Raw genomic sequence first — 15,664 nt, 5'->3', positions numbered from 1 at the left:
TGCCAGTCGTAAAACTAAAAACAATGGAAATGTTGAAAATTAAAAAACGTCACTGAATCACTACCGCACTCTAGTGGCCGTTGCCCTAAACACAATATCATGTATTGTGGGTTGCAAATGTCAAACTACCTAAATGACAGTAAAAATAAAGGTTAGGTTTGTTGTAAACAAACAGGACACAACAAACAATGTCCCAGTTTAGTAACATGGACGTGTTCAAAAAACTATCCTCACTACAAGAAATCTCCAAGGCACAGCTAGCCAACATTTTCTCGGCCAACCCCAATAGAAAGTACCTGGTGATTGAACCCTCCCTCATTAAGCCCCTGGAACGTGTTTGTGGGGTACAGTGGCTCAAGTGAGTAGTAATTTTTAGTGTAGAATACTCGACAAGGTACTGATTGCAGAGGTTCTGGTATAGAAAAAATCTTCAAACTTGAATCAGTAGGGATCAGTCACCATGACATCCCTATTTTCTACATGATACCACCGGAATTCAAAGTATTTCTTCAAGTAATCGATCAAATTAGGGCTGAAGTGGACATTGAAAACCCACCTAACAACAAATACCACGTGATTACAATTCCACATAGTCCATACATGTTTAAGGAAGAACTGGAACAGTATGGACTTTTGGATAATGTGGTCAAGTTGCACTCTTTCCAGTGGATGCCCATTCATTTGGATTCAGGGGTTTTGAGCCTGGAAATGCCCATGCTTTATAGCACTTTATTTGTTTATGAAAATTACGCACTGTTGCCAGTTTTGGCTAAGTGTTTATGGCAGTTGAGCTTTGTTATTGGTAAGTTGATTTATTCATCAGTGCAGTATTTACATTGTTTGTTTAGGGAAACCAAATTTGTTAATAGCCTTGGGACAGCACTCTAACAGTTTATTGAAACAATTTGAACTGCTTAGTGAGTTCAAGGGTGAAACTGACAAAACAGACTCAGATTTCGGTAGTTTAATAATAATTGACAGAAGTGTGGACTATTCCAGCACTCTGCTAACACCTGGAGTGTATTCAGGTTTGCTCAACGAAGTTTACCCGGTAAAATCCGGAATTTGCGACTTTAAAAAGCCCAACCCTGAAGAACAACAGTATGACAACAAGTACAATCCAATATGGGAGAGACGAGCCGTTAACATTACACTGAACAGTCAACGCGATCCTATTTACGGTGATATAAAGAACCGTTACTTTACTGAAGTTACCTCAGTCCTGAGTAATTTAACAAAACAGCTGAAAAAAGAGAAACAAAGTTCTCAAGATATGGCTTTGGACGAAATCAAGCGTTACGTACAAACGCAACTGCAACTCTCTAAACAACGCAAAGCGTTGATATCCAATCACCTTCTAGCCGCTGAGAGTATTATAAATGTGGTGGGACACCGGTATGAGAGGCTCAAAGAGGTCGAAATCAACATAATGAAGAACATCAACAAGTCTGGGAGTATCAACTATTTGGAGGAGATCACGGTGATTGAAAACGACATGTTGCTTTCGTTAAGGCTGTTCTGTTTGTTGGCAATCACCCAGAAAATTACTGACAGCGAAGCAAAATCGTTCTGGAAGAAATTCCTTCACCAATTTGGCTTCCACTATGGCTTTGCATTTAATAGTTTAACCAACATGGGTTTTCTCACAGAACCCAGCCAACCGACCGCCATAAGCAAACTGAACCTTAAACTACCGAAATTTGCAACCAGCAACTTTTACGTCAACGCCAAAGCGTTGAGGCAAATTCCAGCTGATCCAGACAAAGTCAACCTGAAACATCCTACGTGCGCCAGCTACGTTTACGGTGGAGCCTACATACCTTTAATAACCCAAATGACCGGTCTGATACTGAATTCGGTGCCTTTGGAGGAAGTTAGGAGTAAATTGGAGGGTTTCGGGCCGGTATCGATACGGAACGAGAAGGGTTACCCCATTTTGTGTAGGAACGTTTTGGTGTTCGTGATTGGTGGCGTGACGTACGCTGAAGTGGCCGCCTGCAATTTATTAGAAACCCTGACCGGATCTAGGATTTGTTTATTGAGTGATCGTATTGTTAATGGTAATGATTTGGCGGGGGATATTTTAAGTTTACCTAGGTGACACCACTAAACTAAGATTTTGACTGTTCATAACAACGTAATAAACATCTGGCAAACATGTTGTCATTTCATTGATAGGAATGCACTTATTTATTCCACATCCATCTTAGTTACGTAGCGAATTCAATGGTACGGGCGTCTGCTGGACTGTCACTTTCTAACCTCAAACGTCACTTTAATGTCGAATTAAAGACAAAAAAAGTTAAATAATGTTTTTATAAAGAAATTCTGCTGATTTATCATCGAAAAACCCAATAAAGATCGTGAATAAGCCCCAAAATTTAGTGAAAACCTTTATTGTCACGCAGTCCGGATTATAGTAAAGTATTTCCCACCCGAGTTCCAGGTAGGAACCAGGTAAAACACTAAATTGTTTACGTTCTCTAGGACAAACTGAAACCAATTTAATATCGCCTTTCAAGTGGCAAACCACTGATCTAAAACGCCTGAGGCGGTAATGACTCATCGGAGCAACTAAAACAGCAGAAAAAAAACAATACTAAAATAGTGAATCCTGCCACAGAAGCAAGCAAACAATGTGCCTTAATCTGTTAAGATAGGAGAGTTTAGTTTCTGTATTTTCCTAAAACTGTTGTAGTTAGGATGGAGGAGAGGAGGATTGCCGATTATTTTGTTGTGGCTGGTTTGCCTGAGGATCCTGAACCTTTTGATGACACCACTTTGTCTGAGGGAGGCAATTTAAAGGTAAAATCTAAGTTGATCCAATATTTCAAATTTACTCTTTTATAAGACAGTTTTTTAACTTTATTCTCACTCAGTCTTTGGTTAGTGCCAAATTTTGTAACTTCTCTGCCTTTAAGGGTTTCTACACTTTACTTAAATGAAACACCCTTCTAAAGTGTTCCTTATTGCTCAAGAAATCTCTTTCTAGGAGGTATTTAAATTGAATATAAAAAATTACAGTATTTGGGTAAATGACAGCACTGTTCAGCACAAAGCAGACAGTTGAATGCTGTTTTTTTTTTTGACCAATCACAAACTTATACCCAGAAAGAGTCAGAAATCTCAGGAGAAGTGTTGATAGAATGTGACAGAAGAAGCTGACAAAAACGGATTCCTGTCACATTCTACAGGTCTTTCTCTTGATAATTATCTTCCCTCGTTCCAAAAATATGCACCCAGAGGTTTTGGTTATGTGTAGGCAAGTCATGGACAGGCTCCAATCACCGATATCAGCGTGTTTTTCCCGAGTTTGGAGGAGTCGGTTCCTGACGATTGGGAGGTGATCACCAAAACACCCACCGGACTTATTGCCGATTTGAATCACGGCAGTTTACGCACCACCGAGTGTTTTCTGTGCGTGAAACGCGGCAGAGATAAACCGCCCCTGGTTGATATTGGTAAAACCAACTTTAAAGTTAACTGACGCTTTGATCAGAGTGGGTTTTTCCTTGTCTAAAACAGGGGTTATGTACGAGGGTAAGGAGTATCTGATGGCGGATGCTGAAGTGGTAAAAACTAGCGTCGGAGGTAATGTAGCCAACGTGAATAATTCCACTTCGCAGACTTTTATCACGTTTCGTAGAGGTTTGTGTTGGTAAAACCTAGAAATTTTTGGTTGTTAAAGGAAATGTTTGTAGGCGAGACAACAATGCCCTGTAACGCCTTGGTGGTGACAGATATTTGCGTGGTAATCGCCAGTAAGGGCGAATCACCACCTCACGCTTTCTGTTGCATTAATAAGAACTTAAACAAGGGCATCGTAGGGTCTGACGTGTTTTTGTGTTACAAAAAATCAATGAATAGGGCTAAATTGTTAACCTACAAACCCGATATTTTAGCTAGGTAATATATACTGGGTGTTGAGTGGTTAAGGCTGAGGTTTAAGGTTTCTTTCTGAAGGTATCCTTTGGGAGATTTGCCGGATTTTCCTTTTCCCAGTTCGGTTCCTTTGTTTTGCCTGCCAATGGGGGCTACGTTGGAATTGTGGCCGGCCGAAGCTGGCAAACCCAGGCCCGTATTCAGTACGTTTGTTTTGACAGTTTCCGATGCGAAACATAAAGTTTACGGTTCGGCTCTGACTTTTTACGAAGAATTCCCGGTAGAGCACATTACGGAAGAGCAGAAAAGCTTACTAGGTTTGTTTAAAACTCCCCCAGAGGAAGGTTAATTATTTTTTTTGGTTTTTATTAGGTTATAGTGATGATAGCGACAAGTTTAAGCTTCACGTCAACAAAAGCATTTGCATTTTAAGTCACTGGCCTTTCTCTGACGACCTTCAAACGTGGTTGCTTTTTTTATATGTAAGTTGGGTGTTTTTTTTTTTTTAAATTACTCTTTATAAGGGATTTTGGTAGCATTTAGTGGATGACCGGAAACCTACACCAATTCCAGTGGAAAGGTACATCATCCAGCTTCTGGATGAGGTGCCTTTTCCCGCGCCCAGGACTTTGTTGCAATTAAACACCGACAATCAGGATTTAAGGGTGATTTTCACTCAACCGGAAGAGTTGCCCCTACCGCGAAACGCAGCAGGGTTTAAGCATCTTTTGCTTAATTTGGGTTCAGAGAATTGTCTACAGGTGAGTTGGATGGTTGAAAAGTTACTAGTTTCTGATTAGTCAATAAAAGCTGCTTTTCTTGACTAATTAGAAACTATAAATGTGAACTTGCAATGCTTATGCCACCAGCGTGACACTTAATAGTAATACTGGTTGCATACCCAGAGAAACCCACCCCTAGTATAGTGAAAATCAAATAAATTTAGGGTGACGTCACAAACTGTTACTAAAACTGCACTCCGTAAAGCATTCTCGATTCTTTTCAAATAACCTAGAATCGTTTTGAAAATGCCAGAAGTCTCTAACAATTCAATTTAATAGAAACGCGGTTGATATCTTTTATGCGCAACTAATATTGCTGTTTTTGTGACGTCATACCAATTTGGTTTGAACTGAAAAAGGTACATTATTAGGGTCTACTTTACAGTTTATTATTTGCTTTAAGAAAGCGTGCAATAACCCTGTATACAGTATGTTCAGGACAGTAGGCTCTTGAAAACAGTTAGAGATACAGATTTGGTTAAATAAGAAGAAAGTTGCGTAATCATGGTCTTAATAAAATGACAGAAAAGATCGATTTTTCCAGTTTGTGGGTGGGAATGATGTATGAAAGTTTTGGAGAAAACTGATTTTTTTTAATAGGTTGCATTACAAAATTGGTTTAGCCAACTTTGACGCCCTCTAGCGGCCAAACAGTCTCACTAACCTACCAACTTTGATACGTGAATGGAAAGCCCGTTTCATTACCTTTCCATCGACATATAAAACTATATACAAAGTGTCTCACGTAAGCGAGTTATTTCGGTTTGAATGACTGGGTGTACCAAACAAGTGCTAGAGAAAAAAAACTTGTTTTTGGTAAATATTTCGAAACCGGTTATTTAGTGTAGAATCTGGTACTGTGTTTTTTCCAACGCGTTTAAGTCCCCTAAAAGGGCACCAAAGTAACCTAACAGGAAAGAGCACTCAACGAGCTTTAATAATTTGAGTGGTTAGAGAGAATTTAGAGGAATTATATTTTAATGCCGTTTCAAGCAACAGAACAGTTTGAAATTTTTTAGTGAGTTTAAATATAATAATTTCAGGTTTTATTGCTCGCACTGACCGAACAGAAAATCCTAATTCATTCACTCAGACCGGACGTGTTGACTTCGGTAGCCGAGGCCGTAAGCTCCCTTTTATTCCCCTTTAAATGGCAGTGTCCTTATATACCTTTATGTCCCTTGGGTGAGTTTAATTGAACGTTTTAGTGAAGCGGTTGATTTGAACTACCTACACTTTGGTAGGATTGGTGGAAGTGTTGCACGCTCCTTTACCGTTCCTAATCGGAGTGGATTCCCGGTTTTTCGATCTGTACGATCCTCCGCCAGATGTCAGTTGCATCGATCTGGACACCAACATTATTACGGTAGTAAATTGCGTGTAGTTTTCATTGTTGCGGTACTGGAATTAGCTAATCAGGTGGCTGAGTCGCAGCGTCAAAATTCGAACATCAAACTGTTGCCGAAAAAACCGGCCAAATTTCTGAAAACCACTTTGGAGTACCTGTACTACCAGATTAGGAACGTGGCACAAAATGCGGGCGAGGTGAACGGTAGCGACGATATCGAGGGGGAGTTTCAACGGAGACGTAAAGAGGTTGGTTCGTTGCCGCTAGTTTGGACGGTTTAATTGCACTTTTTCGACAGCAAGTGGAGGAATTGGAGATCCAGGAGGCGTTCCTCAAGTTTATGGTGCACATTTTGAGGGGTTATCGGTCGTATTTGCAGCCGATTATCAAGGCTCCGACTGTGGGAACCACCGATCCACACGCGCTGTTCCATCTGGGGGAATTCCTCAAAAGTCGCGACAAAAACAACGCAAAATTCTTCAATCTGCTGATGAAAACCCAAATGTTTATTCGGTAAGTCACTGTCATCGATTGTGCATTAAATCACAGCAGTGTTGCTAGTTTGTGATTGGTTCAAGAAAATGTTGCTGTTTATTGAACCAATCACAAACTGCACTGCTTGTTTTAAGTTTAGTGTTCAAAAAAACACTTTTAAGAGTGTAAATTTAGATTTTAAGTGTGTCTCAAATCTGACTTGGTCACAATTGATTTTGATTGATTTGACGTTTTTCAGTTTAATTGTTTAATCCAACTGAAAGGTACACGTAAAATCAGTTTGACAGGGTCACCAGACTATTTTTTTCAATAAATTAAACAGGATAAATCAATCTAAATATTATAAATTGGACAGATTTATCGAGGAGCGTAGCTTTGTGGTAGATCAAGGCGATCAGGGTTTGACATTCTTCGACGACTGCGCGGAACGTTTACAAAACGACGAAAGCGACATGCGATTGCTGGAACTGGAAACGGTGAACAAAAACGATCGTACCGTTTTCGTGTTACCCCCTGAACCATCCAAAGATTGTAACTATTGTCTTGTGCTCGTTGATTCGACGTAAACGAGTCAGTTTCAGGTGATTCTTACGCTTATAAATCGTTCACTTTGAACCCGATGTTGTTCCTGAACGGGAAAAGAAAGAACCATTTACCTTCCCTGTACCAAGGGGGAGTTCCGGGATCTCCGATGGCCCGGCGAACTAAACACGAAATTAAAAGCGCACAAAAACTGGCGAGGTGATTTTGAGGGAAACAAACATCAAAACTGTTTTTTGACTCGACTGATTTTGCAGAAAGTATCAAAAATTGCCAGACACTTGGGCCAGATGTCTGTGCGGTACTTGTCACACTTTGTTCTTCATGACTTTACCCGGCATGTTAAGTCTGAACGAAGGGAAGGAAAAAGTGATTTTACAGCAAGCCTACGAGTTGCTAGTCAAGTAATTAATGGTTCTAGTTTACGTGGTTTGTGGTTGATTGCATAATTTGCAGAGCCACTCGATTGAAACTGCCCTGCGACGAGGTCTGCTACAGATTGATGATGCAACTGTGCGGGGAGCACAACAAACCACTTTTGGCTGTGAAACTGTTGTTGTTAATGAAAAAATCCGGCATACAACTGAACGCTTTGACTTACGGGTAGGTAAGAGCGTTTGTACGGGAAAATCGGTCAATTTGGGGCTGTATGTTTAGGCTGTACAATCGATGCGTTTTGGAGGCTCAATGGCCCGCTCACGCTGGCTCCAGTCAAGTTTTATGGAACAAATTGAGGAACGTCGTGATTGGGGCCGCTCACTTTAAATTTGCCGGACGTCGTCGAGTTCAGAAGAATTGTCTTAGTGCCTCTACAGAGTTCGGTAAGTTTGCTACTGTTCAAAGCACTGGTTACTCACTTAGGTAGTTTGTGATTGGTCAAAAAGCTGTAAGCTGCTTTTTTTGGCCAATCACAAACTGGACCCACTGTGTTGGGATTTACGTATTGGACCATAACCACTAGTTATCAGCTGAGTGTCATAACTGTCAAAAAGTGTCTTAAACCTTTCTGTAACAGTTTTAAATTGCCAGAGGCCTCTAAAATCATTTTTGAAAGCTTCATAGATTTCTAAATGCTATTGAAAAACATTTTATATAGTGCCAAAGGGTTCTACAAGTGTTTTAAACCTTTCTAGAATTGTTTTAAATTGCCACATGCTTCTAGGGCTGTTTTGAATATGCTAGAACACTTTAAAGGCTACTGAGAACCTTCTAAAAAGTGTCAGAGGCTTCTAGAACTAGTTTGCATTCGCTAGAGACCTCTAAATTCTACTAAGAACCTTCTGAAAAGTGCCAGAACCCTCTACAAGTGCCTGAAACCTTTCCATAACTGTTTTGAATTGCCAGAGGTCTCTAAAATCATTTTAAAAGCTTCATAGATTTCTAAACGCTATTGAAAAACATTTTATATAGTGCCAGAGGCTTCTAGAAGCGTTTTTAATCCTCCTAGAATGGTTTTAAATTGCCAGATGCTTCTAGAATCATTTTGAATATGCCAGAACCCTTTAAAGGCAACTGAGAACCTTCTAAAAAGTGTCAGGGGCTTCTAGAACCAGTTTGCATACACTAGAAACCTCTAAATTCTACTAAGAACCTTCTGAAAAGTGCCAGAACCCTCTCCATAACTGTTTTAAATTGCCAGAAACCTCTAAAATCATTTTGAAAGCTTCATAGATTTCTAAATGCTATTGAAAAACATTTTATATAGTGCCAGAGGCTTCTAGAAGCGTTTTAAACCTTCCTAGAATTGTTTTAAATTGCCAGATTCTTCTAAAATCATTTTGAATACGCTAGAATCCTTTAAATGCTACTGAGAACCTTTTAAACAGTGTCAGAGCCCTCTACAAGTGCCTTAAATCTTTCCATACCTGTTTTAAATTTGCCAGAGGCTTCTCTAACCATTTTGAAAGTGTCAGAGGCCTCTAGGACCATTTTGAATACACCAGATACCTCCAAATGCTACTGAGAACCTTTTATTATCAATTTAAGAATTGTTTATTTGTGGGTATATTAATATTCATTGGTTGGTCATATAATATAGAATTAGGCACTCCAATGAAATGTCAAAAACAGCTGATTGAAACTTTTGAAAGGGCAAACACGGCCATTAAAACACTTTCTTATGAATACTGGTAGAGTTTTAGCTTAAATTTAGCGATTTTTTGAAGACTTTCAGTTGATACTCCATAAAATGCCTGCCAAATTAATAAGAAAGTGTGTTTTAATGTCCGTGTTTGTCCTTCCAAAAGTTTCAATCAGCTGTTTTTGACATTTCATTGGAGTGCCTAATTTATTGTAGTTCCTGCCTTAAGTTATAACCTAAAACTATAAATATTTTGACAATCAATTCATATGACATTTAATCACGGACATGCGTGATTTTTTGCTGGTGATGGTGACGTCACAGTCGCTGAACCGATTGTAGTATGTTTTGTGGTTACTTTGAGGAAGTGGACCTTTTCAAGTGGAAAAATTGTAAACTTGAACTGTTTTAAACTAGGTTCGAGTCTTTTGGATCCAACTGACAGAAGTGCGTCGCGTAGTTCGTTGGACTCGCACGAGGGCGCCACCACCGAAGGTAGCCTGCTGGATCGGTTCCGTAAGGTGGCTAGCAGTATTGTAAGGGGCAGTGTTAAAGGTGAGCCCCCTTTTTAACGACATCTAGCAGCCAAATTAACCACTGAAATTAAGAATTAGCCAGCACGGAACAGCCTGACGGTTCGATAGCGGAAGAACCCGAAGAAAAGCTGTTTGTTCAAAACAGCGAGTGCCGATTGTTGTCCCGATCGGAAAGTGCCGGGGACGCTAACTTGATCGATAAGCTGCAGAACACGAAAAAAACGTGTTCGAGAGTGTTAGAGTTCGATCAGAAGTACAACGGAGACGCACAGTCGCCTACAAAGTTGGTACAACCTTCCTACAGTCTTGTGTTACCTAATTCTTGACAATTTCAGGATTTCTCCCCGAGAAGTGATAACGGAAAACGATCCGTTGGGCGCCTTCGAACAACCTCCGTCCGATTTGCCGCCCAAAATTCTTGAAGTTGCCCCAAGCGCCATCGAAACGAATCCCGTCCTTTGCGATGAACCAGTTTTGTTCAGAAACTCCGTCCAACGATCCGCAACATTCGAAGGTTAGTCCCGGTACTAGCACGTAACCTAACCTAATTTTTTCTTTTGATTACTTCAGACAGTCCTCCGGCCCAAAGTAAATTCCCCCGGTCGGAAACGGTGCCCGCCGCCACTGTCACTTCGAGCCTTGCTAGTTTGGGCTCCAGTTTCCGTATCAGTTTCAGGTGAGCTTGACGTGGTTTACACCGGAAATTTTGTGTTTTAAACGCGCTTTGTTCTTTAATTGTGCACCACCGCGCATGCCACTTTTCCGTTTTTTTTGCTAGGTTAGTGTTGTTTTAATTTTAGCCGGTACACCACGCAAAGGTTGTCGCTGAAAAAAGCTAATTTCAAGCTACCGCAACAGATCATCGAGAACGCCATCACGAACCTAAGGTAGGTTTATGCCGGTTTATTTGCTTATTTTGTGCGTTTCGTTTGCTTTGACATTTATGACAGTCACCAGCCAGATTGAACAAATTAAGTTAGATTTTTTTTACATTCCAGTGACGTACTATTGATGCTATGCAACTTTCTGTTTACTTTAGTTATGCAACCACACATACAAAACCGTACACATCGAGCTGGTGTTTGGTTTATTGTCGCGCAGTTTGTTTTTTTTCTAGATAATCCATTAGTATAGAGGGTGTCCCAAATTTGAGCAAGAAACCAAACTCGTGATTCTTAAATGGGATGACCCATTTTTTATTTGGTTTTTGGAATCTATTGATAACACCGTTTGGACGCTAGAAGGCGTCAAAATTATTTCACCTCTAAAATCACATATTTTGGGACACACCTCGCTTTGACCCTAAATTACTCCCTTATTTGACAAGTTACGTCAAAATGTTATAGAAAACAAATGATAGAGCAGATTTCAAGCTTTCCAAAAATATCCCCCCACGATTTGATTGGTGACACCGTTTGGCCACTAGAGGGCGTGAAAGTTCGTTAACCATAAAATCACATATTTTGTAACACCCACTGCTTTAATCCTAAATTACTCCCTTATTTGACAAGTTACGTCAAAATGTCATAGAAAACAAAAGATAGAGCAGATTTCAAGCTTTCCAATCATATCCCCATACGAGTTGATTGGTCACACCGTCTGGACACTAGAGGGCGTCAAAGTTCCTTCACCATAAAATCACATATTTTGTGCACCCACTGCTTTAATCCTAAATTACTCGATTATTTGACAAGTTACGTCAAAATGTCATAGAAAGCAAAAGATACAGCAAATTTCAAGCTTTCTAAAAATGTCCCCCCATGAGCTGATTGATAACACCGTTTGGACGCTAGAAGGCGTCAAAATTATTTCAGCTCTAAAATCACATATTTTGGGACACACCTTGCTTTGACCCTAAATTACTCCCTTATTTGACAAGTTACGTCAAAATGTCATAGAAAACAAAAGATAGAGCAGACTTCAAGCTTTCCAAAAATATCCCCACATGAGTTGATTGATCACACCGTTTGGCCGCTAGAGGGCGTCAAAGTTCCTTAAAATTACATATTTTGTGACACCCGCTGCTTTGACCTTAAATTACTGCCTTATTTGACAAGTTACGTCAAAATGTCATAGAAAACAAAAGATAGAGCAGACTTCAAGCTTTCTAAAAATGTCCCCCCATGAGCTGATTGATAACACCGTTTGGACGCTAGAAGGCGTCAAAATTATTTCACCCTAAAGTTAGAGGTTAAGTTAGAGGTCTGAAAATTTTGGTCAGTTTTTTGTCCTTTTGAATCCAATTTTGAATTTTTAAAAGGGTAAATTATACCAAAATTACGTAAAGTGTCTTTTGTAAGGGTGGCACTCACTGAAAACCGTCAAAATTGACGTAATTTTCAGGTCATCCCCAAAACCGTGACAGTTGGGGCAAAATGGATGTCAGGGTGATACAGGGTGTCTCAAAAAAATTAAAAACAATTTTTAATTTCCGGGAAATATCTCAAAAACCGTGTAAAAAGCAAAAATGGTCGAAATTGTCAAAATGCTTGACTTTAACGCCCTCCAGTGGTCAAACTATCACACCAATAACCTTTTTTGAATACACCCTTGAAAAGCCTTTGGTCTGGACTATATTTTACCTTGAGTGACCTTTTGTCGTAACTGTTCAAATAACTGAATTATTTTAGGTTAAAGCAAAAGTGGTTAAATCAGTTTGAAGGTTTGTAAAGCTTAACTTTAACGCCCTCTAGCGGTCAAACTATCACACCAATAACCTTTTTTGAATACACCGTTAAAAAGCTTTTGGTCTGGACTATATTTTACCTTGTAAATTATCACTGATCTGGTGGTCAATTTGTAATAATTTTACATTAGTTGTTCACCCTGTATGTACAATTTAAATCATTGTGGATCAGCCCATCGAGCTTGACCGGTCGCAAATCGAACGAATTGATCCAAGGCTCGTTGAGCACGATCAAATCGGCGGCAAACACAATGGTGAAGAAAATGGAGGAGATCAAAGAGGCCATTTCCACGTCGGCTACTACGACGCCAGTCAAATTGGCTTTGACCTCGGGCGATCGTTTGTCCTCGGACGGTTTGAACGATATGGACGGAGACAGTATACAGGGCAGCGATGAGGGAGAAAGAGCTAGAAAGGTTCAACTTTAATACGCCAGAAAGGAAGTCAGAGTGACTGTCAGTTTCTTTGGTTGTAGGTGTCAACCGAATGGGGTTCCTGGGCTAATCTGAAAGACTACGAGGAACCGCTCCCAGACAGTTTGTACCCACCGCCTGAGGAGGTGAAGGGGGAAAGCGAGCTGGACTTTACCCTAACCACATGCTCAGAATGTCACAACTGTCACAGGTAAGGATGTGTGATTGTTTCAGTGATTTTTCTTTTGACATTGCCATCTGACAGACTGCTGTACGACGAGGATATCATGGCCAACTGGTCGGCGGAAGACTCAAACTTAAACACTTTATGTCAAGCGTGCAATAAACCTACGGTGCCCTTACTTACCATCACCGTAACAGGTCGGAACGTAACTGATTGCGACCCTTTCAGCGTCCCTTACTTGAACCCGTTAGTGTTACGTAAAGAACTAGAAAACATCCTGACTCAAGAAGGCGACTTAAGGTACCCAACACACTCCCTGAAGGTGAGCGGAACCGAAATTAATGATTTTACAGCGTGTCCGACCCGAAATTCCTCGATGAACACCCGATAATCTACTGGAACTTAATCTGGGCGTTCGAGAGGATCAACGTGCAAACGCACCTGCCCAATTTGTACTTCAAGCACAAGATGAACGCGCAAAGCGACATTTTAAGTAAAAAAGAGGTGGAGACGACGGAAGAGGGCGGATCCAGTATGAAATTGGTGGAGGAGGGCACTGATCCTTTGACGCAGGAACTGGCAGTGTTAGGTGAGTTTTTGCTCGCATTTACCCGTTTCTAAGTGTTTATTTGTGCAGCCAGCAAACGGAAAAATTCAAGTAAGTGTGATCAGACAGATATTACAGGCTGTTTTATTAATTTCAAGTAAAAAAAAAATACAGGGGCGGGTTTAACATCATTACTGATATGCTTCTGTCTTGTAGAGTTACTTTCTGCCCGCGTTCGAGTAAAATGCCTTTGGGACGAACCGAAATTCCACACCGAAGGTCCGCCCATGTACATTTTATGGAGGTTAAGGGACACGAATCAAAGAAATAGGAGTAGAGTGACCAAATCGTGAGTTAAGCAATTTCAACTAAAAGTCTATCCCAGACGCAGTGACGTAATAATTGTCCTTCCTTGTCTATTAGTCTCTGAGTCGGCTGTGGTTCTAGCATGAACGTAGAGGGCCGTTGATAAGTTCGTATATGGTTTTGACAGCTGTCATATAATAATTGTTTGCAACGCTATCTAAGACATACGCTTATTGTGACAATTGCCATCCATAGGCGACCTGACCATAAGAATGAAGTGCGCATGTATTTGAAAGCACTGTCAATGTCAATTGTCAATCAATATGTTTCTGTCCTTTGCTAACCTTAAAAACAAACTGATGCCGCAAAATATCAATGAAAACCTTTGGAACTAATTTAAGAAGTGAGATTTATTTCAATCTGACGTCACCATTTATTGCGTCACTGCCACTTCGGCTGGGATAGAGAATAGTCACCCCCTACCTCTATGAAATTCTTACTTGTAGTTTTATGCAACAAATCATCAACTATATCCGCGTGAACGACCTGATCGAACCAATCAAAAGCCTGGTACAGGAAAGGGAACAATCACCGGACTGCCCCAAATACTCCATTTACAGGGACATACTGTTCCTGGCTTGTAAAGTGTTGGGAAGGTCGCAAATCGACATCAACGCTTTCGATAAAGAGTACACCAACTCGCACACCCGGTATATTGATTGGCTTTTGTTTTTAACTTGTCACATGATCGATTTGTTTCAGGTATTGCGAAAGGGCCACCCTAGAAATAGAAGACAAACCGATCAGCCTCAACGCGTTGCATTGCAGACAGTATTTTCGTCCTTTACTGCTGCCCTAAAGGTTTATATCCGATTTATTATTAGTTTTCTGGACTTTTTAGGCTCAAATATCAGTTGATCGCTGTTAGCTGCCTTATTGATGTTTTTCTCTTGTGTTTATCAAAATATTTAAGTTTTTTTTTTCAAAACTCAACTGTCAGTATTTTTTAAAAAATTGTTTTTTTCTCCCGTTTGTCTTTGAAAATCCTAAATGCAAACTGAACAGTGGCTGGGTGGGATATACCGTTGTTCCGGGACTGGATATTCGGCCCTCGCAAAACTCCACAGGTCCGGCTTGGAGGAATAACACGTAAAGCAGTTTTTCGATCACTTTGTCAACTTTATTATCTACGTACAACGTTCTTGTTGGGGGCATAATTTAAATAAGTGAAATTTTTTTGAATTTTTATTCAAAAGTGACATTTCGAGTTAAAGTTGAGGTTAGGTTTACGTCAGGACTCTTCTCTTCTTCTTTTTCTAGTTGGGAACCAACTTCAGAGTGAAGCCCAGAAGGCGCCATTTTGATTCTTCGGCTACACACAGTTTATCTTTTTGACAAGAAACTTAAACGATGCCAGAAGTAAAAGAACGCAATCCCGCATTGGCTTTAGATGAATCGTATCCAATTCCCACTTTATCCAGCTTTCCTGTTAGAAAACGTGGGAGTATTCACACTTCGTTCAAGTAAGTCCTTTCCTTCTCCGATAAGATTGTAGTGACAAACACCACTCAGATAAATTAGTGCTTTCTTTTGTAACTATTCTAATTGAGAAAAAATAATAATTTACTGCATTAGGAACGCGGTTTTTACGTTTTTCGTCCAAGTCAATCCATTCTCCTGCATAGTTTTTCACACTAAAAAAGTACAACAAAGATTGAACTCAATTTGTGCTTGCCCTAAAATGAGGGTGTTTTTAGTCGGTTAAACGCGTCCAAATGACTTAGCAAACTCTCTGCCTATTTGTTAGCTATTAATGAGAGATTTTCTGGGCAACAAAACAGCTGATTGATCCTCTGGACAAAACA

General features: G+C 40.1%; 2 protein-coding genes across 7 annotated transcripts; both read left to right on the top strand.

Moving 5' to 3' along the window:
* The first annotated feature begins 138 nt into the window (after positions 1 to 138).
* Positions 139 to 2,158, top strand: Vps33B (vacuolar protein sorting 33B). Of its 2 annotated transcripts, none has more exons than XM_081991019.1 (3): positions 139 to 358; positions 422 to 802; positions 849 to 2,158. In XM_081991019.1, exons 2-3 carry the CDS (start codon positions 481 to 483, stop codon positions 2,099 to 2,101), a joined length of 1,575 nt encoding a protein of 524 aa, XP_081847145.1. In that variant the 5' UTR covers positions 139 to 358; positions 422 to 480; the 3' UTR covers positions 2,102 to 2,158. The 2 variants fall into 2 exon arrangements, with proteins under 2 accessions (XP_081847145.1, XP_081847144.1); XM_081991018.1 differs by having other exon boundaries at positions 408 to 802.
* A 114-nt stretch (positions 2,159 to 2,272) lies between these two features.
* Crag (DENN domain-containing protein Crag) lies at positions 2,273 to 14,730 on the top strand. Of its 5 annotated transcripts, XM_081990994.1 has the most exons (30): positions 2,273 to 2,424; positions 2,488 to 2,805; positions 3,263 to 3,461; positions 3,526 to 3,648; positions 3,702 to 3,906; positions 3,964 to 4,199; positions 4,255 to 4,364; positions 4,419 to 4,643; positions 5,708 to 5,849; positions 5,909 to 6,030; positions 6,084 to 6,260; positions 6,311 to 6,525; positions 6,863 to 7,038; positions 7,083 to 7,248; positions 7,305 to 7,451; positions 7,504 to 7,650; positions 7,705 to 7,868; positions 9,545 to 9,682; positions 9,736 to 9,946; positions 9,999 to 10,177; positions 10,234 to 10,339; positions 10,464 to 10,550; positions 12,522 to 12,765; positions 12,825 to 12,973; positions 13,028 to 13,246; positions 13,300 to 13,535; positions 13,584 to 13,604; positions 13,710 to 13,842; positions 14,306 to 14,509; positions 14,562 to 14,730. In XM_081990994.1, exons 2-30 carry the CDS (start codon positions 2,704 to 2,706, stop codon positions 14,656 to 14,658), a joined length of 4,680 nt encoding a protein of 1,559 aa, XP_081847120.1. In that variant the 5' UTR covers positions 2,273 to 2,424; positions 2,488 to 2,703; the 3' UTR covers positions 14,659 to 14,730. The 5 variants fall into 5 exon arrangements, with proteins under 5 accessions (XP_081847120.1, XP_081847122.1, XP_081847121.1 ...); XM_081990996.1 differs by lacking the exon at positions 10,464 to 10,550; XM_081990995.1 differs by lacking the exon at positions 13,584 to 13,604.
* The last annotated feature ends 934 nt before the right edge of the window (positions 14,731 to 15,664 follow it).

The sequence above is a fragment of the Ips typographus genome, linkage group LG12 (genome assembly GCF_016097725.1).
Source record: "Ips typographus isolate SLU linkage group LG12, UJ_Ityp_2.0, whole genome shotgun sequence".
Taxonomy (NCBI): domain Eukaryota; kingdom Metazoa; phylum Arthropoda; class Insecta; order Coleoptera; family Curculionidae; genus Ips; species Ips typographus.
This window is presented reverse-complemented; position numbering and strand designations above follow the sequence as displayed.

What these genes read in the sequence shown, in the direction of transcription:
- Crag (XM_081990994.1), top strand. Translation starts at nt 2,704, where the DNA reads ATGGAGGAGAGGAGGATTGCCGATTATTTTGTTGTGGCTGGTTTGCCT. An exon ending in AGCGCACAAAAACTGGCGAG is followed by an intron (nt 7,249 to 7,304) that starts GTGATTTTGAGG and finishes CTGATTTTGCAG; the next exon opens with AAAGTATCAAAAATTGCCAG. An exon ending in TGTAAGGGGCAGTGTTAAAG is followed by an intron (nt 9,683 to 9,735) that starts GTGAGCCCCCTT and finishes ACTGAAATTAAG; the next exon opens with AATTAGCCAGCACGGAACAG.
- Vps33B (XM_081991018.1), top strand. Translation starts at nt 189, where the DNA reads ATGTCCCAGTTTAGTAACATGGACGTGTTCAAAAAACTATCCTCACTA. An exon ending in TGTGGGGTACAGTGGCTCAA is followed by an intron (nt 359 to 407) that starts GTGAGTAGTAAT and finishes TACTGATTGCAG; the next exon opens with AGGTTCTGGTATAGAAAAAA. An exon ending in GCAGTTGAGCTTTGTTATTG is followed by an intron (nt 803 to 848) that starts GTAAGTTGATTT and finishes TTGTTTGTTTAG; the next exon opens with GGAAACCAAATTTGTTAATA.